Source organism: Schistocerca cancellata, chromosome 4, assembly GCF_023864275.1.
Source record: "Schistocerca cancellata isolate TAMUIC-IGC-003103 chromosome 4, iqSchCanc2.1, whole genome shotgun sequence".
NCBI lineage: Eukaryota > Metazoa > Arthropoda > Insecta > Orthoptera > Acrididae > Schistocerca > Schistocerca cancellata.
The window spans coordinates 179,827,202-179,846,179 of record NC_064629.1 but is presented as its reverse complement, the minus strand read 5'-3'; the positions used below and the strand labels follow the sequence as shown (position 1 = coordinate 179,846,179).

The 18,978-nt window shown below is 44.4% G+C and overlaps 1 protein-coding gene across 1 annotated transcript in view; it reads right to left on the bottom strand.

The window, feature by feature from the left end:
* The window catches only part of LOC126184569 (uncharacterized), a 296,048-nt gene that overhangs the window by 46,974 nt on the left and 230,096 nt on the right, over positions 1-18,978 (bottom strand). Inside the window, exon 3 of the mRNA XM_049926997.1 lies at positions 9,216-9,448. Within this exon, the coding sequence (XP_049782954.1) occupies positions 9,216-9,448 (233 nt within the window). The remainder of the gene's footprint in view (positions 1-9,215; positions 9,449-18,978) is intronic.

Here is an 18,978-nt window from a genome sequence, read left to right as displayed (position 1 = left end):
ATCCTTGTAAAAAGAGATCTACGGATGAATAAGGCTACTACTACTACATTTACATACCCTGTCGATAGCAACTATCATTTCGTGAGAATAAGGAACTAGTTGAGTTTCACGAGAACTATGTTTTCTAAATCTGTGTTGGCTGTTTGTCGATAAACCATTTTCTTCAAGGTAACCTGTAATGTTCAAACGCCGTATATGTTCCAAAATCGTGTTGCAAATTGACGTTAGCGATATGGGTCTGTAATTCAGGCGATTACTCTCATGTTCTTTCTTGGATATTGGTGTGACATGTGCAACTTACCAATCTTTAGGGCCGGCCGCGGTGGTCTCGCGGTTCTAGGCGCGCAGTCCGGAACCGCGCGACTGCTACGGTCGCAGGTTCGAATCCTGCCTCGGGCATGGATGTGTGTGATGTCCTTAGGTTAGTTAGGTTTAAGTAGTTCTAAGTTCTAGGGGACTGATGACCACAGCTGCTAAGTCCCATAGTGCTCAGACACATTTGAACCATTTGAACCAATCTTTAGGTTCGGAACTTTCTTCGGGCGAGTGGTTGTATATGATTCCTAAGTATGGAGCTATTACATCAGCATTCTCTGAAAGGAACCTGACTGGTACATAATCTGGACCGGAGGTCTTGGCTTTATTAAGTGATTTAAGCTGTTTCGATGCACCGAGGATATCTATTTCTAAGTTGCTCATGTTGCCAGTTATTCTTGATTCAAATTCAGGAATGTATACTTAAGTTTTCTATGTGAAGAAATTTCGGAAAATTCTGTTTAGTAACTCTGCTTTAGTGGCACTGTCATTCATAACATTACCATTTTTATCGTGCAATGAGAGTATTGATTGTGTCTTTCCGCTGGTGTGCTTTACATACAACTGGAAAATCTATACATTTTCTGCTAGAGTTAGAGACAGAGGTTTATACTAAAAATCGGGTTCTCCAGCATACTGTTGTGGTAGAATACCCATAAATGTTTTGGTCGCTTTGGGGTAATTCCAACGTTTATCAGCGATAGTTTAAACCGTATCAGAGGCACAACAGTATATCAAAGAATTTCCTTCTGTACGTCTTTCCAGCAAGCATTTATCATATGCGTTTTACTTCAATTTACTAATTTACTGATGGCACAACGTCCCACCGAAAAAATCACATCAGTAGGAAACTTCTCCAGAAGCTTCTAACATTGTGTCGCTACATGTAACAAAACCAGTAGCAATAGTTTTATTACACTTTCCTGAGACATGTATGATTACAAGTTCACTACTGATTACGCCTGTCAAATTAAAAATACGTCCAGGGTCCTGTTTGCCAGCAGCTCTTTACTCTAACTCATAACGTGATACCTCTCTTAACTTATTGTTACAGCAGTAACAGCGGTGGTTGTTAAGTCCTATTTAAAGTTGTTTGATGACTGAAACTTTTTTTTTGTCTCGAGTCAAGTCACTAACATTAAAAAGATGCCACAGATCTTTTTGTTTGTCTGTATCGCGTGTGATGGAAGGTCACTGTAAGCTGACAGCTTGGGAATTTAACACTGGTAATACTCACGCTTAACAATGTTTGTCATCCTAAACGGCAGGTTAAAATGTGTGTTGCCGTTCCTATGTAATTTCATTTCAGAATTTCATAAATGCCCTTACCATTCCAGCAGTTAACTTTTCTGCTCCTGTTCTGTACACCAAAAGGCATTGTCTTAACTTGCTGAAGAAAAAGAATGTTTTGTTAAGATGGCTGGCAGGTAGCTTTGTTGCCGAACAGCTAAGTGTCATTACTCAAAGAAGTGGAATTTTACTAAAGAAACCAATTTTATGGGTCGTACTAAAACAAGCCTAGAATCGTAATAGCAAACAGAGTTTGGTAATCTCCTTAAAGGAACATCGACACAGAAACAGTTCTAGGCAAGATTCACTGCGCTAAGACAACCCTGGTAAAAGGTGACCCCTCTAGAAGATGCTATTGTTTCTCCCCTCTCTAGAGTAGAATAAGCTACGATTAATAGTTGTTAGAGGTTAGAATAGTGAAACTATCTGGGACTTAAACTAGGATCTCTACCTAGGACGTATATTGTATCTAACAAGCACAAGTTTTTTCCAGTCATTAAGTGACGTGTATACCAAGTTTTGTTGAAATCGGTCCAGTTGTGCGACAGGAGATGTGGAACATACATACATGTTTACAAATATACTTACATGCACAGATCCATTTTTATAATATGTATGGGTTATGGAATAGGCCTGGTTAGTCAGACAAAATCTCTATATTTTCTATTAAAATATTGTACAGATTTTCTGTTTCTTGTGAGGATATATCAAAAATAGGTTCTGTGATCTCTACAAACCCTTTGTCTGAGTGGTTAAACCCGTTCTGGTCTCGTACATGACAGCACTCTGTCCTATTACCTAAACTGTTACAAGTAGGCAACGTAATTTGTTTGGCAATTGTGTGTACTGCAGGTCACCCACTTCCTTTATTCCATTAAATTGCTTACAGATTTTTTCACCATTGGCCAATCTTGTCACTGTTATTTTATTACAGTCTATAATTGCTCGCTGTTTCAACATACAATATAATCCTACTATATTTCTTTAGTCAGTTCCAGAACAACTAAAAATTAGTGTTCAAAGGAAATAGGTTTAATATACAAATACCTCCTTCTTTATAGGTTAATTATAATTCCAGCCGCGCCTATTTTTCTCACAAGTGGAATATCGACTATATTAGATTCCGTCTTTATGTGCTCATAAAACGATTGCGATGCGCCAATTTGTCTTCGACTATCAGTTGAAGTCTCATTTTCTCTTACACGAATTCTGATAGATACCACTCTTTGGTGACAGTGTTCTGGTCCAGTATCATTAATTTCCCTCGGCAGATTATAATATACTTATAAGGGTTGCTGTTAGAAGTAGTTCATGTTGACGCGAAATTTACGTTGATAGTTGCTATGAGTTAATATGGGCAGAAGTCATTCTTGGCAACGGGAATGAAACAGTAATTGGATCCTTTTACCGACCTCCCAATTCAGATGATACAATTGCTGAAAGGTTCAAAGAAAACTTGGGTTTAATTTCAAACACGTACCTGACTCACACCGTTATAGTTGGTGGTGACTTTAATTTACCCTCGATATGTTGGCGAAAATACATGTTTAATTCCGGAGGGACGCATAAAACATCATCTGAAATTGTGCTAAACGCATTATCTGAAAATTATTTCGAGCAGTTAGTTGATGAACCCACGTGAATAGCAAACGGTTGTAAACACACACTTGGCCTCATATCAACAAATAATCCTGAGCTAATAACTAGCATCAAAATGGATACAGGGATTAGTGAACACAGAGTTGTCGTAGCGAGACTGTATATTGTAACTACCAAATCCTCCAAAAATAAACGAAAAATATACCTATTCAAAAAAGCAGATAAAATTTCACTTGATGCCTTCCTGAAAGACAATCGCCACTCATTCCAAATTAACAATGTAAGTGTAGACAAGACGTGGCTTGAATTCAAAGAAATAGTTTCGGAAGCAGTTGAGAGATTTAAACCAAATAAACTAGCAAACGCGGAGCTAATCCTCCTTGGTACACGAAACGGGTCAGAACACTGTTGCAGAAACAACGAAAAAATAACATGCCAGATTTAAACGGACGCAAAATCTGCAAGATTGGCGATCTTTTACAGAAGCTCGAAATTTAGCGCGGACTTCAGTGAGAGATGCTTATAACAGCTTCCACATCGTAACTTTGTCGTGAAACGCGGCAGAAAATCCAAAGAGATTCTGGTCGTATGTGAAGTATGCTAGCGGCAAGACACAATCAGTGCCTTCTCTGCGCTATAGCAGTGGAAGTACTATAGACGACAGCGCTGCCAAAGCAGAGTTGCTAAACACAGCCTTCCAATTCCTTCACCAAAGAAGATGAAGTAAATATTCCAGAATTCGAACCAAGAACAGCTGCCAACATGAGTAACGTAGAAGTAAATATCCTCGAAGTAGTGAAGAAACTTAAATCGCTTAACAAAATCAAGTCTTCCGGTCTAACCTATATACCACTTAGGTTTCTTTCGGAGTATGCTGATACAGTACTTCCACACTTAACAATCATATTCAACAGATCGCTCAGCGAAAGATCCGTAACCCAAGACTGGAAAGTTGCACAGGTCACACCAATATTCAGGAAAGGTAGGAGGAGCAATCCACTAAATTACAGTCCCATAGCCGGCCAAAGTGGCCGTGCGGTTAAAGGCGCTGCAGTCTGGAACCGCAAGACCGCTACGGTCGCAGGTTCGAATCCTGCCTCGGGCATGGATGTTTGTGATGTCCTTAGGTTAGTTAGGTTTACCTAGTTCTAAGTTCTAGGGGACTAATGACCTCAGCAGTTGAGTCCCATAGTGCTCAGAGCCATTTGAACCATTTTTGAACAGTCCCATATTATTAACGTCGGCATGCAGCAAGATTGTGTAACATACATTGTGTTCGAACATTATGAATTACTTCGAAGAGACCGGTCTATTGACACAAAAAAAATGGTTCACATGGCTCTAAGCACTATGGGACTTAACATGTGAGGTCATCAGCCCCTAGACTTAGACCTACTTAAACCTAACTAACCTAAGGACATCACACACATCCATGCCCGAGGCAGGATTCGAACCTATTCGAACCTGCGACCGTAGCAGCAGCGCGGTTCCCGACTGAAGCGCCTAGAACCACTCGGCCACAGCGGCCGGCTATTGACACACAGTCAACATGGATTTAGAGAACATTGTTCTTGTGAAACACAACTAGCTCTTTACTCACATGAAGCGTTGAGTGCTATTGACAAGGGATTTCAAATTTATTCCGTATTTCTAGATTTTGAGAAGGCTTTCGACACAGTACCACACAAGCGGCTTGTAGTGAAATTGCGTGCTTATGGAATATCGTCTCAGTTATGTGACTGGATTCGTGATTTCCTGTGAGAGAGGTCACAGTTCCTAGCCCTTGACGGAAAGTTATCGAGTAAAACAGATGTGGTTTCTGACGTTCCACAAGGTAGTGTTATAGACCCTTTGCTGTTCCTTATCTATATAAACGATTTAGAAGGCAAACTGAGTAGCCGTCTTAGGTTGTTTGCAGATGATGCTGTCGTTTATCGCCTAGTAAACTAATCAGAAGATAAAAAAAATTCAAAACGATTTAGAAAAGATATCTGAATGGTGCAAAAATTGGAAGTTGACCCTAAATAATGTAAAGTGTGAGGTCATCCACGTGAGTGCTAAAAGGAATCCGTTAAACTTCGGTTACACAATAAATCAATCAAACCTAAAGCCCGTAAATGCAGCTAAATACCTAGGAATTACAATTATGGAGAACTTTAATTGGATGATGATGTTTGATTTGTGAGGCACTCAACTGCGTGGTCATCAGCGTTCGTATACAGTCCAAACCTGTACACAGTCCAATCTAGACACTTTCACGAATGATGATAAAATGATGAGGACAACACAAACAACCAATCCCTGGGAAGAGAAAATCCCCAACCCGGCCGGGAATTGAAGCCGGGACCTCGTGATACAACTTAAATTGGAAGCAACACATAGAAAATATAGTGGGGAAGGCTACCAAAGACTGCGTTTTATTGGCAAGACACTTAGAAAATGTAACAGTTCTACTAAAGAGATTGCCTACATTACGCTTGTCCGTCGTCTTTTAGAATACTGCAACACGGTGTGGGATCCTTAGCAGATAGGATTGACGGAGTTCGTCGAGATAGTTCAAAGAAAGGTGGCAAGTTTGTATTATCGAAATAGGGAGAGAATGTCAGTGAAACGATACTTGATTTGGGGTGGACATAATTAAAACAAAGGCGGTTTTCGTTGCGGGGGAATCTTCTCACGAAATTTAAATCACCAATTTTCTTCTCCGAGTGCGAAAATATTTTATTAAGGCCGACCTACAAAGAGAGAAAAGATCATCATAATACAATAAGGGAAATCAGAGCTCGCACGGAAAGATACAGGCGTTCGTTTTTTCCGCGCTCTGTACGAGGTTGGAATAATATAGAATTATTGTGAAGGTGGTTCGTGAACCCAATGCCAGGCACTGAAGTGTGATCTGCAGAGTATTCATGTAGATGTAGATGCAGATAAGCCACTGTACTGCGTATCATCCTGTTTGATTATTTATCTGGAGGTTTATTCTCAATCTCACTACTTGAATTTTTCATTTCACGCAGAATGTTTCAAATCAATGTTGTATCTAACACAGTATTATCGTCACTCTCTGTTTCATTAATGTCAGGCAGCGTAATGTCAGCGCGACATTGGGAACATTTTTCCTATTAATTTCGCACTACACTATGTGATCAAAAGTATCCGGACATCTGGTTGAAAATAACTTACAATTTCGTGGCGTCCTCCATCGGTAATGCTGGAATTCAGTAAGGTGCTGGCCCAACATTAGCTTTGATGACAGCTTCCACTCTCGCAGGCATACGTTCAATTAGGCGCTGGAAGGTTTCTTGGGGAGTGGCAGCCCACTCTTCACGAAGTGCTGCACTGAGGAGGGGTATCGATGTCGGTCGGTGAGGCCTGGTACGAAGTCGGCGTTCCAAAACATCCCAAACGTGTTCTATAGGATTCAGGTCAGGACACTGTACAGACCAGTCAATTACAGGGTTGTTATTGTCGAGTAACCACTCCGCCACAGGCCGTCCATTATAAACAGGTGCTCGATCGTGTTGAAAGTTGCAATCGCCATTCCCGAATTGCTCTTCAACAGTGGGAAGCGAAAAGGTGCTTAAAACATCAATGCAGGCCTGTGTTGTGATAATGCCACGCAAAACAAGAAGGGCTGCAAGCCCCCTCTATGAAAAACACGACCACACCATAACACCACCGCCTCCAAATTTTCTGTTGGCACAACACACCCTAGCAGATGACGTTTACCGGGTATTCGCCACACCCACACCCTGCCATCAGTTCGTCACATTGTGTACCGTGATTCGTCACTCAACACAACGTTCTTCCACTGTTCAATCGTCCAATGTTTGCGCTCCTTACACTAAGCGAGGCGTCGTTTGGCCTTTACCGGCGTGATGTATGGCTTATGAGCAGGCGCTCGACCATGAAATCTAAGTTTTCTCACCTCCAGCCTAACTGTCATAGTACTTGCTGTGGATCATGATGCAGTTTGGAATTCCTGTAAGATGGTCTGATTTGATATCTGCCTGTTACACCGTACGACTCCTTCAACTGCCGGCGGTCTCTGCCAGTCAACAGACGACGTCGGCCTGTACGCTTTTGTGCTGTACGTGTCCCTCCACGTTTCCACTTGACTATCACATCGGAAACAGTGGACCTAGGGATGTTTAGGAGTGTGGAAATCTCACGTGCAGACGTATGACGCAAGTGACACCCCATCACCTGACCACGTTCGAAGTCCATGAGATCCGCAGAGTGCCCCATTCTGGTCCCTCACCATGTCTAATAACTACTGAGGTGGCTGATATGGAGTACCTGGCAGTAGTCGGTAGCACAATGCACCTAATATGAAAGATATATGTTTTTGGGGGTTCCGGATACTTTTGATCACACACTGTATCATCAGCGTTCGAACTAATTTTGCCCAGTTTTACAGCCTCCACTTCTCCGCGAACTTTCATTAATTTTGCTACTTTAGAAAGCAGCATTAATTACACTACTGGCCATTAAAAGTGCTACACCAAGAAGGAAGTCAGATGACAAACAGGTATTCATTGGACGAATATATTATTCTAGAACTGACATGTGGTTACATTTTCACGCAATTTGGGTGCATAGATGCTGAGAAATCAGTACCCAGAACAACCACCTCTGGCCGTAACAACGGCCTTGATACGCCTGGACATTGAGTCACGCAGAGCTTGGATGGCGTGTACAGGTACAGCTGCCCATGCAGCTTCAACATGATACCACAGTTCATCAAGAGTAGTGACTGACGTATTGTGACGAGCCAGTTGCTCTGCCACCATTGACCAGATGTTTTCAATTGGTGAGAGATCTGGAGAATGTGCTGGCCAGGGCAGCAGTCGAACATTTTCTGTATCCAGAAAGGGCCGTACAGGACCTGCAACATGCGGTCGTGCATTATCCTGCTGAAATGTAGGGTTTCGCAGGGATCAAATGAAGGGTAGAGCCACGGGTCGTAACACATCTGTAATATAGCGTCCATTGTTCAAAGTGCCGTCAATGCGAACAAGACGTGAACGAGACGTGTAATCAATGGCACCCCATACCATCACGCCAGGTGATACGCCAGTATGGCGAATACACGCTTCCAATATGCGTTCACCACGACGTCGCCAAACATGGACGCGGCCATCATAACGCTCTAAACAGAACCTGGATTCATTCGAAAAAAATGACGTTTTGCCATTCGTGCACCCAGGTTCGCTGTTGAGTACACCATCGCCGGCGCTCCTGTTGTGATGCAGCGTAAAGGGTAACCGCAGCCACGGTCTCCAAGGTGATAGTCTATCCTGCTGCAAACGTCGTCGAACTGTTCGTGCAGATGGTTGTTGTCTTGCAAACGTCCACATCTGTTGACTCAGGGACCGAGACGTGGCTGCACGATCCGTTACAGCCATGCGGATAAGATGCCTGTCATCTCGAATGCTTGTGATACGAGGCCGAAGGGATCCAGCACGGCGTTGCGCATTACCCTCCTGAGCCCACCGATTCCATATTTTGCTAACAGTCATTGGATCTCGACCAACGATAGTAGCAATGTCGCGATACGATAAATCGCAATCGCGATAGGCTACAATCCGACCTTTATCAAAGTCGGAAACGTGATGGTACGCATTTCTCCTCCTTTACACGAGGCATCACAACAACGTTTCACCAGGCAACGCCGGTCAATTGCTGTTTGTGTATGAGAAATCGGTTGGAAACTTTCCTCATGCCAGCACGTTGTAGGTGTCGCCACCGGCGCCAACCTTGTGTGAATGCTCTGAAAAGCTAATTATTTGCATATCACAGCATCTTTTTCCTCGCGTCTGTAGCACGTCATCTTTGTGGTGTAGCAATTTTAATTGCCAGTAGTGTATTTGAGGCGCCATCTGCACGACTCTTCATTGTATACGGTTACAATATGAACCGGAAAGCACGTGCAGTTCGGAGCTGGAAAAAGTGGTGCACATGCCATTCACCGCGAGAGTAGAACAGAGGAAACGGCAGCCGGTGTTTACCTGAAGGCGGGCCGGGGAGGTTCCGGAGCGGCCACGGGGCGGAAGGCGGGGCGGCGCGTCGCCGACGGCTCGTCGGCGTCACTCAGCGCGAGCGTGGGCGGCGGCGGCGGGGGCGGCGAGGGCTGCGACGCGGCGGGCGTGGCCGGCCGGCCGGGCCGGAACGGTTCCACGTCGTAGTCGTCCTCCTCCGGGAACTCCGCCACCGGCGGCGGGCTGGGCGGCGTCGCGCTCACCTGGGCACCACACACACGCACTATGCACTCTCTCCGTAACTACATCGAAGTTAGTGTCCGAGGAGTAGAAAAGCAACTGAAATCACTCAACAGAGGAAAGTCCACTGGGCCTGACGGGATACCAATTCGATTCTACACAGAGTACGCCAAAGAACTTGCCCCCCTTCTAACAGCCGTGTACCGCAAGTCTCTAGAGCAGGGCTCCCCAATGTGTGGTCCGCGGACCCCTTAGGGGTCCGCCGGCTCTTTCTAGGGGGTCCGCGGTCACCCTTCACCAAATCGTGTAAAATAATGAGTAAAATTATTGAATAAAAATGTGAAAATCAAATTCGTCACTATTTTTCTTTCGTGTGAAAAAGATGTGTACTTTTACTTCAGGTCGCATTCCCAAGCAGCCTTTGCGGTTCCTAAGTGAGAACGAATACACAGATTAGTGCCGGAGAATGCGGCTTCTCCGATCAACTGTTTCGCAACAATACGGGGGTCATTTGTGCGCCGGCTCATGGCGGTGGATGCGCTGGGACCTTTTACGCATGCGCGGAGCGAGCTTTGTCGACCAATCACAGTGCTCGCTGGTACGTATGCGGCCCCAGGCATCATTAAATGTTAAACTTACTTTGTCAGTGCACTACCTATGTCATAAGTCGATTTTTGACCTTCAAGTTGTTTTCATTCATCTCTAAACCAAAGGCTATTGATACTTTGATGAGGGGGGGGGGGGGGGGAGAGGGGGTGTCAATGGGAACATGGAATTTGCATTAAGAAGCTTTCAGTTCCCATGGGTTTCACTCTAAAATTTAAAGTTACTGTGCTCTTGACTGACTAGGGGTCCGCCATGGATTTTCGACTGAAGAAGGGGTCCACCAGCTGAAAAGGTTGGAAAGCCCTGCTCTAGAGGAACGGAAGGTTCCAAATGATTGGAAAAGAGCACAGGTAGTCCCAGTCTTCAAGAAGGGTCGTCGAGCAGATGCGCATAACTATAGACATATATCTCTGACATAGATCTGCTGTAGAATTTTAGAACATGGTTTTTGCTCGCGTATCACGTCATTTCTGGAAATCCAGAATCTACTCTGTAGGAATCAATATGGATTCCGGAAACAGCGACCGTCTGATACCCAACTCGCTTTATTTGTTCATGAGACCCAGAAAATATTAGACACAGGCTCCCAGGTAGATGCAATTTTCCTCAACTTCCGGAAGGCGTTCGATACAGTTTCGCACTGTCGCCTAATAAACAAAGTCAGAGCCTACGGAATATCAGACCAGCTGTGTGGCTGGACAGAAGAGTTTGTAGCAAACAGAACACAGCATGTTGTTATCAACGGAGAGACGTCTACAGACATTAAAGTAACCTCTGGCGTGCCACAGGGGAGTGTTATGGTTGGTTGGTTGTTTGGGGGACGAGACCAAACAGCTAGGTCATCGGTCTCATTGGATTAGGGAAGGACGGGGAAGGAAGTCGGCCGTGCCCATTCAGAGGAACCATCCCGGCATTTGCCTGGAGTGATTTGGGGAAATCACGGAAAACCCAGCTCGTGGTCGTGCGGTAGCGTTCTCGCTTCCCACGCCCGTGTTCCCGGGTTCGATTCCCGGCGGCGTCAGGGATTTTCTCTGCCTCGTGATGACTGGCTGTTGTGTGATGTCCTTAGGTTAGTTAGGTTTAAGTAGTTCTAAGTTCTAGGGGACTGATGACCATAGATGTTAAGTCCCATAGTGCTCAGAGTTATTTGAACCATTTGAACCACGGGAAACCTAAATCAGGATGGCCGTACGCGGGATTGAATCGTCGTCCTCCCGAATGCGAGTCCAGTGTGCTAACCACTGCGCCACCTCGCTCGGTGAGTGTTATGGGATCACTGCTTTTCACAATATACGTAAATGACCCAGTAGATAGTGTCGGAAGTTCCATGCGGCTTTTCGCGGATGATGCTGTAGTATACAGAGAAGTTGCAGCATTAGAAAATTGCAGCGAAATGCAGGAAGATCTGCAGCGGATAGGCAATTGGTGCAGGGAGTGGCAACTGACCCTTAACATAGACAAATGTAATGTATTGCGAATACATAGAAAGAAGAACCCTTTATTGTATGATTATATGATAACGGAACAAACACTGGTAGCAGTTACTTCTGTAAAATATCTGGGAGTATGCGTACGGAACGATTTGAAGTGGAATGATCATATAAAATTAATTGTTAGTAAGGCGGGTGCCAGGTTGAGATTCATTGGGAGAGTCCTTAGCAAATGTAGTCCATCAACAAAGGAGGTGGCTTACAAAACACTCGCTCGACCTATACTTGAGTATTGCTCATCAGTGTGGGATCCGTACCAGGTCGGGTTGCCAGAGGAGATAGAGAAGATCCAAAGAAGAGCGGTGCGTTTCGTCACAGGGTTATTTGGTAACCGTGATAGCGTTACGGAGATGTTTAGCAAACTCAAGTGGCAGACTCTGCAAGAGAGGCGCTCTGCATCGCGGTGTAGCTTGCTGTCCAGGTTTCGATAGGGTGCGTTTCTGGATGAGGTATCGAATATATTGCTTCCCCCGACTTATACCTCCCGAGGAGATCACGAATGTAAAATTAGAGAGATTCGAGCGCGCACGGAGGATTTCCGGTAGTCGTTCTTCCCGCGAACGATACGCGACTGGAACCGGATAGGGAGGTAATGACAGTGGCACGGAAAGTGCCCTCCGCCACACACCGTTGGGTGGCTTGCGGACTATAAATGTAGATGTAGATGTGCTGCAACTATTACGGCGTAAAGTCAAGCGCCGGCACGCGAGTCGGGAGAAGAGATGGCTGTGAGAAGACGTCAGCCAATCGCACAATGACCGACCCCTCTCCAGGACGACAACGCGTCAGCAGCGGCTCCTGTGTGAAAAAGACATAAGTGCCGCGACCGCCTGGCGACACCCCAGTTGAATAGTAACTTCAAGACTAGCGACTTGGATAGAAGCGTCAACGCTCGTTACTACGCTTGTACACTGTATGCAACATAGATTTGGGAGTTGTTATACTGAAGAGACTGCTTATTTTGTATGTCGCCCTTTGCTTGCGACATATCTGTGTAATTGTCAAAGTTTTTTCATTTACTTTTTTGTAATAAAACCCATTATATCGATTTGTTTGAATTGTGTGTCTAGCGAACCGAGTACGTAGGATTCGAACATATTCTCGGTTCGAATCTAATGAATTTCCTTGAGGCAGAGAAGTTCCTGTCCACACATCAGCACGGCTTTAGAAAGCATCGCTCCTGCGAAACGCAACTCGCCGTTTTTTCACATGATATCTTGCGAACCATGGATGAAGGGTATCAGACGGATGCCATATTCCTTGACTTCCGGAAAGCGTTTGACTCGCGCCCCACTGCAGACTCCTGACTAAGGTACGAGCATATGGGATTGGTTCCCAAATATGTGAGTGGATCGAAGACTTCTTAAGTAATAGAACCCAGTACGTTGTCCTCGATGGTGAGTGTTCATCGGAGGTGAGGGTATCATCTGGAGTGCCCCAGGGAAGTGTGGTAGGTCCGCTGTTGTTTTCTATCTACATAAATGATCTTTTGGATAGGGTGGATAGCAATGTGCGGCTGTTTGCTGATGATGCTGCGGTGAACGGGAAGGTGTCGTCGTTGAGTGACTGTAGGAGGATACAAGATGACTTGGACAGGATTTGTGATTGGTGTAAAGAATGGCAGCTAACTCTAAATATAGATAAATGTAAATTAATGCAGATTAATAGGAAAAAAGATCCTGTAATGTTTGATTACTGCATTAGTAGTGTAGCGCTTGACACAGTCACGTCGATTAAATATTTGGACGTAACATTGCAGAGCGATATGAAGTGGGACAGGCATGTTATGGCAGTTGTGGGGAAGGCGGATAGTCGTCTTCGGTTCATTGGCAGAATTTTGGGAAGATGTGGTTCATCTGTAAAGGAGACCACTTACAGAACACTAATACGACCTATTTTTGAGTACTGCTCGAGCGTTTGGGATCACTATCAGGTCGGATTGAGGGAGGACATAGAAGCAATTCAGAGGCAGCCTGCTAGATTTGTTACTGCTAGGTTTAATCATCAGGCGAGTGTTACGCGGAAATGCTTCAGGAACTCGGGTGCGAGTCTCTAGAGGAAAGGAGGCGTTCTTTTCGTGAATCGCTACTGGGGAAATTTGGAGAACCAGTGTTTAAGGCTGACTGCAGTACAATTTTACTGGCGTCAACTTACATTTCACGGAAAGGCCACAAAGATAAGATAAGAGAGATTAGGGCTCGTACAGAGGCATAAACACCTCCAAGAGTCCCTACTGTAAATCAGGAATATACAAACTCAAATGTGATACATGCCCAAAATTCTACATTGGACAGACAGGCAGAAGTTTTGAAATTAGATACAAAGAACATATTGACGCTCTAAGACTTGGTAACTTGAACAAATCAGCATTTGCAGCCTATATTGCTGAAGAAAACCATTCAGTGGGAAACATTGAGGACAACTTAAAGATTTTGCATCTAACAGAAAAAGGAGCCACTATGAATATATTAGAAGGATTAGAAATACACACACACAAAAACAGCACCCCAGACTATATCCTTAACGAACAAACAGAGTTGGCTAACACCCCTTTCCTGAAAAATTTCCAAAAATTACTTTCCAGCCTCCAAAGCAAATAATATTAATACACCTATCTGCAGATCAAGTAGAAAATTTATATGTTACTGTAATTCTCATGCTGCCAAATGTAATAAAATAATATACTATTTTACCTATACAGTTCTAAATATATATAAAAAACTTTATAATTAAATTAGCAATAACAAATTTTAAAAAATTCAATCTCTCTGTACTAATGTAAAAGACATTACAGTTTTGTAAAAGAATATATGATCCTTTCCAAACATAGGACATCATCGCCAAATGTTACGATATATCATAGCATCTGTGACACCCATATGTTTGTAAGCTCTTTGTATGTACCAAAACATGTGGTGCGTGGTTGGAATGATCTCAGCGACAAATCTAAAGTGTACAGTGAGAACTATTACGTCTGCAACAACGAGGATGCAGTGGGAATGCATTTACATCGATTGGATGAACGTCATGGAAACAATCACTCGAAACCGACGTTTCAAGTAAGTCACATGCAACGAAAATCTGCAACGCAACCATCTGTGTGTGGCGTGTTTGTAATTATGTTTTATTTATATTTTAGGACAATTAATCTATAAAAACACATCAAATGTCAGAAAGAAAACATGTAAACCGTCTGATGATTAATCGCAACGATTCGAAACCGGTAGCGGTTTCCTTTGAATAAAGGAACTCAAAGTAAATTTGTGGCTGGTTGCTGTCCTAACACCATCAACATATAGGCAGTCATTTTTCCCTCGTTCCGTTTTGGAGTGGAACGGGGAGACAAGATGCTAGTTGTGGTACGAGGTACCCTGCACCACGCACCGTATGGTGGATTGCGGAGTATGCATGTGGATGAAGATGTAGATTCCTAGACTTCATTTATTTGACGAGCATACAGACATAATAGCAACCTACATCCACCTCTAGAATTTTCGAAGATGACTGCACGAGAACTACGAGACATACAGAGAAAAAACACGTATCGGTGGATACGGCATCTCTCCGAGTTTAGATTCGTAATAAGTAACATAGCTTAGTTGCAGAGAACTATGGGGCGAGCGTGTAGACAAATCGTCCGGTCGGTACTGTCGCATCAAATTAGTTGGCGCCTGTAGATACGCAACCAGGCGAACAGATTTTCAAAGCGGGCAGATGACACCGGGCCGACGAATTGCGCGAATGTGTACCTCCGCCCCCTGTGCAAACAGTGGCCCTGTCGAGTACCTGTAATGCGAGTTAAAAACCGTGTCCACCGATACGTGTCTATTTTCTGTACGTCTTTCAGGATTTGCGTAGCCGTCTTCTGATACCCTGGAGGTACTTACGGATAACCCCGTATTCCGACCTCCGTTTCCCTCTACAATTTATACACTTCAAACTTTCGTTATTAAGTTGACAATGCCTCGGTGCCTTATGGTTTGTCACGTCGACCAGTCTCATCTTTTTGTCAGGTAGTAGCATAAAGTCCTTTTTTCTTCAGTTACGTTCAGTATCTGCTCGTTAGTTATTCAGTCTACTCATCCGATCCTCAGCATTAATCTGAAGCACCACATTTCAAATGTTTCTATTCTCCCCTTGTCTGAACTGCTTATTATCCACATTTAACTTCCGTAAAAGACTAAATTCCAGACAAATGCGCTCACGGAAGACTTCCTAACATTAGCATTTGTATACGTGTCGTGTCCGCACTTTCTGACATGTACGAAAGAACAGAAACCATTTTGATCCTACAGCCACAATGAATGGAGACACAAAGGAATTAAAGACATTAGCTGCCAGTGGGCATCGGTTCATTTCAATGAGGTAAGTTGAAAATTTGTTCCGGATCAGGATTCGAAACCGGGTTTCCTGCTTACTAGGCAGATGCGCTGAACACTACGCAATCCGGACGCAGTGGTCGCCACAACCACACGGACTATTTAGCACGCCTCCCTTCAAACCCAAATTCTCAACTTATATCACACACTACTGATGTAGTGCCCCTGCTCAATAGCCTCATTACCCACGGCATCTCGCCGATTCCCGTAAGAGTTGGAGTTTGTTGTGCGTCTCCACTAAAAGTATCGACAGACCCCTGTTTGATCCTGCTGCCACTGTGAATCGAGACGCAAAGGAATTAAAGACACTGGGTGCCAGTGGTATTTCAATGGGGCAAGTTGAAAATTTGTGTCGGACCAGGATTCAAACCCAGGTCTCCTGCTTACTAAGCAGATGCACTTACCACTACGTCATCTCGATTTTTTTTTTTTTTTTTTTTTTTTTTTGCTGTTACGCGTCTCCATTTTATATCTTCCCTCTCGATCAGCATGCAGTAATTCAAAATCTAATTGGGGCACTCTGCTGCGATTGCCTATAGTAGGGTACGCTTTGGGATGCACATAAAACGTTTAGCAGCGATTAATAGTGGGGATTTTTTGAGGGTATAATAATTTCTCAGGAGAGTCACATGCAGAAACACTGGCTAATGTGGCGCACACCCCATCTTTACGCAGGACAGACGACGCCTGGAGCATAAAACGTAGGACAAGAACAGACATCACAGTATCGAGGACGCAAAGTATTCACCGTCTTACTCTGTGCAGAACATACCGCATACATGCCTTCTTACATGCTCCCACTATAGCAGGTCGTTTTATCAAAATTGAACTCAGAGTCAACCGCTTTGTCGGAGTCCGAGTGGAAGTCGGAGGAGGTATTCACGTTATTTTCATTTGTGAATAATCACAGTACTGTGTAAAACTGTCAGTTTATTTATGGAACCACCGGCCAGTGTGGCCGAACGGTACTAGGCGCTTCAGTCTGGAACCGCGCGACCGCTACGGTCGCAGGTTCGAATCCTGCCTCGGGCATGGATGTGTGTGATGTCCTTAGGTTAATTAGGTTTAAGTAGTTCTAAGTTCTAGGGGACTGACGACCTCAGATGTTAAGTCCCATAGTGCTCAAAGCCATTTGAACCATTTTCTATGGAGCAAAATTACACTACTGGCCATTAAAAATGCTACACAACGAAGATGACGTGCTGCAGACGCGAAATTTAACCGACAGGAAGAAAATGCTGTGATACGCAAATGATTAGCTTTTCAGAGCATTCAAATAAGGTTGACGCCATTGGCGACACCTACAACGTGCTGACATGAAGAATTAATCCAACCGATTTCTCATACACCAACAGCAGTTCACCGGCGTTGCCTGGTGAAACGTTGTTGTGATGCCTCGTGTAAGGAGGAGAAATGCGTACCATCACGTTTCCGACTTTGATAAAGGTCGGATTGTAGCCTATCGCGATTGCGGTTTTAGTGTCGCGACATTGTTGCTCGCGTTGGTCGAGTCCAATGACTGTTAGTATATAATGGAATCGGTGGGTTCAAGAGGCTAATACGGAACGCCGTGCTGGATCCCAACGGCCTCGTATCGCTAGCAGTCGAGATGACAGGCATCTTATCCGTATGGCTGTAACGGATCGTGCAGCAACGTCTCGATCCCTGAGTCAACAGATGGGGACGTTTGCAAGACAACAACCATCTGCACGAACAGTTCGACGACGTTTGCAGCAGCATGGACTATCAGCTCGGAGACCATGGCTGCGGTTACCCTTGACGCTGCATCACAGACAGGAGCGCCTGCGATGGTGTTCTCAACGACGAACCTGGGTGCACGAATGGCAAAACGTCATTATTTCGGATGAATCCAGGTTCTGTTTACAGCATTATGTTGGTTGCATCCGTGTTTGGCGACATCGAAGTGAACGCACATTCGAAGCGTGTATTCGTCATCGCCATACTGGCGTATCACCCGGCGTGATGGTACGGGGTGCCATTGGTTACACGTCTCGGTCACCTCTCGTTCGCATTGACGGCACTTTGAACAGTGGACGTTACATTTCAGATGTGTTACTACTCGTGGCTCTACCCTTCATTCGATCCCTGCGAAACTCTACATTTCAGCAGCATAATGCACGACCGCATGTTGCAGGTCCTGTATGGGCCTTTCTGGATACAGAAAATGCTCGACTGCTGCCCTGGCCAGCACGTTCTCCATATTTCTCACCAATTGAAAACATCTGGTCAATGGTGGCCGAGCTACTGGCTCGTCACAATACACCAGTCACTACTCTTGATGAACTGTGGTATCGCTTTGAAGCTGCATGGGCTGCTGTACCTGTACACGCCATCCAAGCTCTGCTTGACTCAATGACCAGGCGTATCAAGGCCGTTATTACGGCCAGAGGTGGTTGTTCTGGGTACTGATTTCTCAGGATCTATGCACCCAAATTGCGTGAAAATGTAATCACATGTCAGTGCTAGTATAATATATTTGTCTAATGAATACCCGTTTATCATCTGCATCTCTTCTTGGTGTAGCAATTTTAATTGCCAGTAGTGTAGTTGCAAAGTAAGTTATTAATGTACTAGGCATATTTGGAAAGTAAGATCTGATTAGGTGCGAATTTGAAACCACTGTGAAAATCCGATGGAACTGCACAGATGTGTTCGGCATTGTTTCAGTTGTCCCTGTCGATCGCTTCAGTCGTTCTTTTCCGTCCAGAGCGCAAAGTGATCACGTAGAAATGTCTAAAACAACAGTGTTTCCCGCCAAGTATGTGGATCTCATGAGGTATTTCGCCTGAAGGTATGCAGCCCACATAACATAAATGTCATGCATTTCTTTCTTCAAAGCAATTTTCAACCGCTTTCTGCAGGGGCAATGAAGACACTCCTGCAGCATTTTCGATGGGAAGTGTTTGATCACCCACAATACAGACTTAATCGGTTGCCTCCGTTGTTCATCTCTGCCCACATGAACCGCTGGCTACGAAGACAACATTTTCTACATCTACATCTACATGACTACTCTGCAATTCACATTTAAGTGCCTGGCAGAGGGTTCATCGAACC